Here is a 9,887-nt window from a genome sequence, read left to right on the forward strand (position 1 = left end):
AACCTGGGCAGGGTGCACTCCCGCTCTGTGCCTAGGATGCAGAGGGAGTGACCACCTGGCGAAGACCTGGGGGAGGGGAAGACCTGTGCTCCAGGGCCCATGTCCTGACTGGTGAGTTAGGAAGCTTTGGGGAGTGCAGGATGGACTCAGGAGCCAGGGGCACAGGGGCATCACTCAGGGCATCCTGGGTGGGTGGGAGCGGCAGGCTGAAGCTTCCTGCACTGAGGGTCACTCAGCTCTGGATGCCTACTGGCTACCACAGAGCAGGGCTCTGTGTCCTGCACAGGACAGGCTCAGCACATGCTCGAAGATCAAGTGAATCAGAGGACATGACCTTTTCAGCCTAGGGCCAGCTCATCAGAAGGAGAACAGGTCTGCTGGTGCCTGTGGCAGGTGTGAGCGTGGCACAAGTGGATCCCTGTGCACCACGGTGATGTGACTGGGAGACCTGGGCCCAGCTCCACTGTCCTCTGTGCCTGCTGTCCCAGCGCAGGGCCATGCCGACCCTCAGAAACGGAAACCTCTCGGCGCTGCCCTTGCGGGAGTTTGTGCTGGAGGGCTTTAGAGGAGGGGTGGAGATTCAAGCTCTGCTCTTTGCTGTCTTCCTGGTCCTGTATGTGGTGACCGTCCTGGGCAACATCGCCATGATCGTGGTCATCACCCTGGATGCCCGCCTGCACTCCCCCATGTACTTCTTCCTCAAGAACCTGTCCTTCCTGGACCTCTGCTACTCCTCTGTCATCGCCCCCAATGCCCTGGCCAACTTCCTCTCCCCCAAGGCCATCAGCTTTGGGGGATGTGCCACCCAGCTGTTCTTTTTTGCGTTGCTGGTTACCACTGAAGGCTTGCTGCTGGGAGTAATGGCCTATGATCGCTTCATGGCCATCTGCAGCCCCCTGCAGTACCCTGTGACCATGTGTCCTGCTACGTGTGTCCGCCTGGTGCTCGGAGCCTACTGTGGAGGCTGCCTCAACTCCATCATAGAGACCAGCCTCACCTTCCAGCTGCCCTTCTGCAGCTCCAACCGCATCGACCACTTCTTCTGTGACGTGCCCCCCCTGCTCCGGCTGGCCTGTGCCAACACGGCTCTCAACGAGCTGGTCATGTTCGGCATCTGTGGTTTCATCATTGTGGGCACCACTCTCGTGGTCCTGGTCTCCTATGGCTACATCGCAGTGACCATCCTCAGGATGCGCTCAGGATCTGGGCGGCACAAGCTCTTCTCCACCTGTGGCTCCCACCTGACAGCCGTGTCTCTGTTCTATGGAACTGTGTTTGTGATGTACGCCCAGCCAGGAGCCGTGGGGTCCATGGAGCAGGGCAAGGTGGTCTCGGTCTTCTACACCCTGGTCATCCCGATGCTCAACCCCCTCATCTACAGCCTGCGGAACAAGGACGTGAAGGATGCCCTGCGGAGGCTGGGGCAGGTACACAGCCAGGCCCAGGATGGTGTCCCCTGAGACACAGTCCAAGGGCCTAGATGGGCGGGCCAGAGGGCTCTAGACTACACTCTGTCCCCTCCACCTCTCCTGCTTCCTCTTCTTCCTTCCTCCTTTGTCCACCCTGCATCCCGCCCTTCGTCCCAGCACATGGGGACCAGCAGTCGCTAAGCAGGAGAGTGAGCCCTGCCTGCTCTGACCTTCAGAAGTGTCCTGAGCAGGGCTGGGCCAGGCTGCTCCCCTCCAGGGGAAACACTGTGGGCCCTGTCCTCGGTGCCTCCACAGGACCCCTCATGGGGCAAGCAGACCTGGGGGAGACGAGTTGACCTCCCCGACAGCCAGGTGGCCACTGCAGGGCCTCCTGCCCGCACCGCTCCCTTTAGGCTCCTGATCCACCCCACTGTGGAGAGACGGGTTTCAGGTGACTCCCCCAACACAGGCCAGCTTCCCTTAGGGTGCGCTGCGGTCTGCAGGGCCTGGGCCCTCAGAGGCCGGGTCTGCACGGGCTGCCTCTCAGGAAGGAGTGGGCCACGTGGTGGCCGTCACACAGGGGCAGGCGTGTGCTCTCTTCCGCCATGCACAGCTCAGGTCACAGCTCCCAGCTCACAGACAGACACCGACCCAGTGCCCAGAGTCCACCCGCTCCCTCCCGCGTCCCCTCTCAGACTACGCTGTGACCAGCCTCAGCCACAGTGCCCGCCACCCACAGGGACTTCCTAGGTGGAGCCCACGCAGGGGCGTCGTCTCTGTGAGCTGAGTCCCTGTGGCCATGTGTCAGCTCCTGCTGGCCTCTCTGCCCCACTCAGGACACAGGCTCGTGGCAGGGGTCCTCTTGGATGCTGTGGCACAGACTCCTCTCTGGGACAGACGCCTTCTGGTGAGGGCTGGGGGCTCGTGGTGCATGGGGGCTGGGAGGCAGAGCTCAGATGCTGCCAGAGTTCGTCTGGCCCTTTGGCCCCGGGCTGCGTCCTCTCTCCCGCTGGCTGAGGAGGGAGCCTCCTTTCAGACATTCTGACCTTGTGACTGGGGCAGTCTTGCTCCCCGTGGCCCCACCATCCCTGGTGCTCCTTGGCTGCCGTCTCTGCCTCCACCTCACACAGCCTCTTCCTCCGGTCTGTGCCTCTGTGTCCTTTCTTCCCACAGGTTCTAGGCGTGGGTTTAGGGCCCACCCAGGATAATATGACCTCAGGTCACTAATTTATCTGCAAAGGTCCCATCCAGGTTGGGTCACATTCTGAGTTTCCAGGGGACACAACCCATTCAAGTCAGTTATGGCCCAGAAGCTTTGGGGAATTTGTATCTTGAATTGCTCCTGTTGGGCTCTGTGTGTGCCAGGCAAGTCCTAGGTAATATACTCAGTTCTAACCTGTGACTCCTAAGTCTGGTTCCTCCCGCCCGTTCCTGAGAGAGTGTGGAGGAACTCCACTCTGACTTGGATGTATGCATGTCATCTTAAACTCCATGTTCTTGCTTTCTGTTTTAAATCTTCATGACTTACATGCAAATTCAAATGTTCATATGATTGGGTTGGATGAAACATTTCATTATTAGATATCTCTTTATAAATAAAAATGTATTTTATATTGTGCCTGGCATAGAATCTGTGTGGCCAAACCGCCTCGTGGTACGACTTGTTCTGTCCTCGACTTTCATGCTTCCCATAGTCTTAGATTAGAACCACGTCTCTTTCTCGATTTCTGTGTCTTCTTCAATAAGTAGATCTGCCCTGATTTCCTTGAGTGTGGTGCTGACTTGAGGAGGGTTCCAGTGGTCAGAGACAGGATGTTTTAGCAGGTGAACTCATAACCCGAATAGATGAACACATCCAAGCAGGTTTGGAGGTCTGAGTCTGTACAGTAAATCAATCCATTTCTGGAAGAAGCTCCTTGATTTGAAATGGTTCTTAAAAGGGGAAAAAACAAACTCTTATCCTGTTTTTTTTTTCTATCTGAGTGGACCCCAGAGTACATGGTGGCTTGTAAATACAGGTTCTCTGTCCCCCCAGGCCCATAGTGAGCCAAAGTTGCTTCTCAAATACAGGTAGTGCTCATCTGTCCGTCAGTTTTCACAATGTTCGGCAGCTACGCAGGAATCACAGGATCGCTGAGGACCAACGTCTGGCCAGACCCAGGGAGTGAGGGAAAGGGCAGAGCTCTTCAGTGACTGAGCTGCCACAGGAGAAGGTGGGGCACCACGTTTCCCTGGAGGGAGGAGTGCCACGCCCCCACAGTGTCCTCTGATGCAGAGTTCAGGCAGTGGCAGCCCTAAGAACACGACCTAATGTGACTGGATTCCAGCTGAGCCTTGACCCCACCACTGATCAGCAAGAGCACACACCTCGAGGGGCATGAGGGCTCACCAGTGGAGGAGGCCGCTCAGCCAAGCCCAGGGGAGTTACCAGGGCCCAGCGCTAGTGAAGAACTCAGCATCAACAGCACGACATCAGGGAGTGAGTGAAGGGCAGCTAGAGATGCAAAGAGGAGTGTCCATGATTCTCTCCTCAGAATGTATTTTAGATATTAATTCAATAGTCGTGTCTAAAAATCACAGTCATTCCACATATGGGCACTGGACATTTGAATAATGATAGATGTTTGATGATATTATGGAATTAATCTTCTTTCCATATGATAATGAGACTGTGCACATGTTTTTGAAAATAAAGATTCTCGTATTTTATAGATAAGAGCTACAATGTGCATAGAAGATCAGATCATATTTGATACTAGAGGATATCATATTTGATACTCAGGAATACTAGAGGACTGTGGGAGAGGGCAGAGGAAGCAGTGTGCAGCGGACCAGGGGTAGGCGGCTGTGGGTGCTGGTGCCAGATGGTGGAGGTCTCCTCTCCATCACTGTTCTCTCCATGTTCTCCACATGATGACAGCCCTCCAGGACAGGGCTCCGTGTGGAGTGCCCTTCCCTCTCCCACCTCCCAGTTTACATCGGCCACCCATCAGCATTCATTTCCTCATTCACTGTAGGAAAATTATTTTATGTCTTTAAAGATTTTTTCTCTCATTTGTCTTTTTCACAGTTAAATTAATTATTTCTGTAATGGGTCATGAATACTTGACCTCCATGCCTAATAATGTCTATCTAGCACTGATTTTATTTGTCTATACTAATGATTCTTCAAGACTCTATTCCGTTAATTCAGCTTTTAGCCTTGTCCTTCCTTCCATACACTGTTTCTTCCATTTTTTCCTGTTTATAGTGAAAACACTAAGAAGTCAAAGGAATTATTTTGAAAGTACATGGTGGGGGTCTCAAGATAGCAGAATAGAGGGGGTCGCTTTCCTGGCTGCTCTGGGGCATGAAACCAAGAAGGAAGACAGGAGGCTTCTCAGCAAGGTGGGTGATAAGAAGGAAAAGTGGGGAGAGTCCAGTGGAACTTAGTACTGGACATTCAACAGGTTAGGGACTGAGGAAGTTGGATATAATAAGGAAGAGGCCAGGTTGGGGTTATAGCTCTGTTGGTAGAGGCCCTGAGTTCAATCCCCAGCAACACACACACACACACGAAGAAATCCCCAGTGCCACAGCTGCAGCTGGAGAAACCAGCCAGAGTTGTCCCTCTGTGAGCAAAGGGGAGGGAGAAGGGAGTTATAGGAATGTCCATTTATAGGGGGCCTGAGGCGTGCTGCATGTGGAGAGTTCAGAGATCAAAGACACTGTCCAATGTCCTTGTGTGGGACAGAAGTGCCATCTGTCCTGGCTGTGTGCAGAGGATGGAGGTGAACCATTCTGCAGCTGTGGGCCAGGGGCCAGCAGCTGGGGAGCTGACTCCTAGAACACTCCAGTTTGACCACAATACAGGCCTAGAACACCCCCACGGTATGACGTGGAGGGTGCCTAATGACCAGGAGAAAATCAAACATGGAGAGAGGTTTGCACAGGAGTCTACTGGACATGGAGACCCACCAAGCTATCCTCTTCCCCCTGCAATCAGGCTACTTGCTGACCAGGTTGGAGAGATGTGTCTGGCTGGGAGTTGGGGGTGGGGTAGGGGCAGGAGAGACTGAGTTTGAAGACTGAAGCTGAGGCCAGGAAACGTAGCAGAGTGGTGATGGAGTGGACTAAGAACTGGCTCCTCTTTGACTCCATGAGTGGAAACCAGGGGTGCAGTCTTCCACTGTGGACCAGCGATTGCTGGGCCCTGGAGGCACACCAATTTGAGGTCTTTGGACCAGTTGACATTCAGCCAAGAGCCTGGAGCATACCTAAGCCTAAGCCTGCCCCAAGGTGGTCCACCCATGGGATCACTCTCTCACACCAGCACCCCACCCTGAGGGTGGAGCAAGCATCACAGTCCAGAAGCCCTCGCCTGACTCTGCTGAGAGGGAAGCTGAGGCCTTGTGAACTCCAACAGAAACACTACTTAAATCTTCACTGAGATCTTTTTTTTTTTTGGCTTTTTTCTTTTCTGTGTATAATTGTGACCTTAATGGTTCATGGACATTTATACATATTCATATTTGTTTTTTCTCTCCTTTCTAGCATTGTTGAAGGCAGTTATTTTTCATGGGTCAGTATTTTAAGGACTAGGATATTTCATTAGAATATTTCAGTTTTGTTTTTTATTTTTAATTTTAATTTTTACTGTGTATACTTTTTTCTCTCACTTATCTGTGTCCCTTGATTCTCTTTCTTTTTTTCTTCTACTTACAGCAAACCTCTATTGTTCTCTTTCACTCTTTCTTTATTTACTTCTACCTTCTCTTGCCCTTTCTCATAATCATCACATCTACATCACATCCACCCTCTCCCTGTCCACCATTTGAAATTGTAAACCCTCTTGAAAACCTACTGTTTTTATTGTAGACAACAACTGATCATAACATGTCTGTTTATTGTGACAATTAACATTGTAGATGTCATGGCAGGAACTATTTGTTTTAATGCTGCATATTGTTTGCATTGGTGGTGGTTATTATTGATATTCCCCTAAATGGGTGAGTACTAGAAACAGGGACATTATAAGTCCACAGGGTAGAAACTCTATTACCTCAGATCCATAGTGTTAGATGGGTAGGCAAACAACAAGAAAGAGCAAGGGAAAAAAATTACCCCAAACAAACCAGGATACTTCAAACAGAATCCATCAACACCACAGTGGAAGAACTGTCAGAGAAGGAATTCAGAATGTACATAGTTAAACTGATCTGTGAGGCAAAGGATGATATAAGGAGTGAAATCAGAGAGACATATAGGACATAAAAGATCACTTCAATAAAGAGATGGAGATTCGAAAAAAATCCAGCAAAAATCCTTGAAATGAAGGATTCAGTAAACCAAATTAAAAATTCAATGGAAAGCATCGCCAACAGACTAGACCACTTGGAAGACAGAGTTTCAGGCAATGAACATAAAATATGTAATCTTGAAAATAAAGTTAACCATGGAGAAAAGATGTTAAAAGACCATAAACAGAGCTTCCAAAAAATATGGGATAGCATGAAAAGACCAAATTTGAGATTTATCAGGATAGATGAAGGCTTTGATACAAACCAAAGGAATGCACAATTTACTCAATGAAAAATATCAGAAAATTTCCCAAAACCAAAGAATGAAATGGAAAATCAAATATTGCAGGCTTACAGGTCCCCAAATATATAAAATTACAATAGACCCACACCAAGGTACATTATTATGAAAATGCCTATCATAGAATTTTAAAGGCTGCCAGAGAAAACTGACAAGTCACATTTAGAGGGAAACCAATCTAGATCACAGCAGGTTTCTTCACCCAGACCCTTAAAGCTAAAAGGTCTCAAAATAATATATACCAAGCTCTGAAAGAAAATGGATGCCAGCCAACAATACTATACCCAGCAAAATTAAGCTTCAGAATTTATGGTGAAATAAAAACCTTCTGTGATAAACAAAAATTAAAAGAATTCACAACTAGAAAGCCTGCACTATAAAACATACTCAATAGAATATTTCATGAAGAAATGAAAAATAAAAGTGAAAACTAGCAAAAGGAGGAACTACACTAAAAGAATAGTCAATCAAAAGAGAAACTAATTCAAATTAAAACCCATAAATAAATAAAAACGACAGGTAATAAAAATCATTTTTCGGTAATAACAATGAATATACATGGCCTAATTCATCAATCAACACAGACTGGCAGATTGGATTAAAAAACAAGACCAAACAATATGCTGTCTCCAACAGACTCATAGGCAAAGCCATCCACACATTGAAGGTAAAAGGATGGAAAACCATATCATTCACATGGATCTCATAAAAAAAAGCAGGAGTTTCTGCCCCACATCAAATAAAGTGGAATTCAAGCCAAAGTTAATCAGAAGAGAAAAGAAGGAATCTCCTACTGCTTAAGGGTATTATACATCAACAAATCATAACAATTGTAAATATTATGCCCCTAACAACGAAGCATCTACAAACATCACACAAACCCTTCTCAATTTCAAGAATCAGATAGGCCACACCACAATATTACTGGGTGACTTCAGCAAGCCTCCCTCCCCACTGGATGGATCCTCCAAACAATAACTAAGAAAAAAAGCGGTATGTAAAAAAATCAAAAGAAGACAGAAGCTAGGCGTAGAGACACAGTGGCAGGATAGCAGGATGGCAGAGAGGTAGAAAGGCAGAAAGCCCTTGTCCAAGCTTCCAGCCTTATTTATATCAACAGGTCACCATAGGTCACTGCATCAGTAGTATATTTGTTCATTGTGTCACTAGGCAGGTTACAGAGTGAGCAACATTATGCAGCTTATTCCTCCGTTACATACTATAGTTGCAACGTGCAATGTTAGGAGCTTTGTGTAGCTTTCAGGAAAGTCCACTGTTTAAAGTTACCGTTATGTGGACAGGTTTGGGCTCAGTGGGGCGTGGTGAAATGTGGGGACACGTGCATGGAGTACTGCATACATGGCATATGCTAAGGGCGTCTGAATGGCAAACCACTCCCCCATGCTAGGCATGTGAGTGGAAAACCACTTACTCCATAGGCACAGCCCTGAGCGTGGGGCCACATGTTGCAGCCCCTGTGCTTGCTCCACGGCCCACCCCTCAATTGGTTGCTGCAGGGACAGTTGGCCAGCAATGGTATTGGTGGCTGCCTGTAATTTGCTTAGCCTGACTATATAGACATGGTAACTGCACAATAACATCAGACCTGCATCCTGCTTGGTCTCCGGAGGTCTTGATTAGCGACTCCGCAGCCACACTCTCCTCTACCCTGTTCCGTGCACCTCCTCGCTGGACGAGAGAGAGCCCACACAGTGAAACACTGTGGTTGTCTAACAAGAGAGTTTTGTTATTTCCAGGAGCTGAGTGGCAGAGATCAAGCTTGAGGCTAATAAGACTCCAACACAGAGCCTCCTCATGCAGGGCATTGCCACAGCAGCTAGGCATTGCACATTAGTTATCTTACTAGTTCCTGGGAGAAACTGCAGAATATCCCAAGTTTGGAAAACAGAGCATCTGTTACCCCCCAGTAGTTTGCTCATTCGAGGAATGCTGTCTTGTATATTTGCACAGCCAGAATCCTTACAGCTATAGAATTTAAAAAATACAATTAATAATGTAGACCTAACAGACATATATAGAATATTTCATCCATCAGTGACTGAATACACTTTCTTCTCAGCAGCACCAAGGAATGCACAATTTATTCAGTGAAATAATATCAGAAAATTTCCCCAAACCAAAGAATGAAATGGCAAATCAAACATAGCAAATATCGTGTACACTTTCTTATCAGCAGCACAAGAATCCTTCTCTAAAATATTTAGGCCAAAATCAACTCACAGCAAATACAAATAATAATAAGAGATAATACCTTGTATTTTATCATATCAAAATGGAATAAAATTAGAAATCAATAAAATAAAACATAGGAGCTACTCTAACACCCAGACACTAAATAATATGCTATTGATGACCAATGGATAGCTGAAGAAACCAGGTTCAAAATAAAAAAATACTTAGAGGTAAATGAGAGTAGTGATACAACTGCCGTGAAGGCAGTTCTAAAAGGAAAATTCATTGTATTGAGATTATTCATTAAAAGAACATAAAGTCATCAAATAAATAAATTAACATTACATCTCAAAGTCCTAGAAAAAGAAGAATAAATCAGTACCAAAAGCAGTAGAAGACAGGAAATATTTGAAATCAGAGATGACATCAATAAAGTGAAACAAAAACCCTTGAAATATCAATGAAACAAAGAATTGGTTCTTTAAAAAAATAAAATTGATAAATTCTTAGCCAATCTGATGAAAAAAGAGAGAAAGAAAACTCAAATTACTAAAATTCATGATGATGAAGGAAATATCATGATGGACACTACTGAAATACAGATGATAATCAGGAACTATTTTGAAAATTTATACTCTAATAAAATAGAAAATCTTGAAGATCTCAACAAATTTCTAGATTTATGACCTACCCAAATTGAATCAG

The 9,887-nt window shown here is 46.8% G+C and overlaps 1 protein-coding gene across 1 annotated transcript; it reads left to right on the forward strand.

Moving 5' to 3' along the window:
* The first annotated feature begins 497 nt into the window (after positions 1-497).
* Positions 498-1,460, forward strand: LOC144253311 (olfactory receptor 9S13-like). The gene has a single exon (XM_077795284.1). It carries the CDS (start codon positions 498-500, stop codon positions 1,458-1,460), a length of 963 nt encoding a protein of 320 aa, XP_077651410.1.
* The last annotated feature ends 8,427 nt before the right edge of the window (positions 1,461-9,887 follow it).

This window comes from Urocitellus parryii, chromosome 1 (genome assembly GCF_045843805.1).
Source record: "Urocitellus parryii isolate mUroPar1 chromosome 1, mUroPar1.hap1, whole genome shotgun sequence".
NCBI lineage: Eukaryota > Metazoa > Chordata > Mammalia > Rodentia > Sciuridae > Urocitellus > Urocitellus parryii.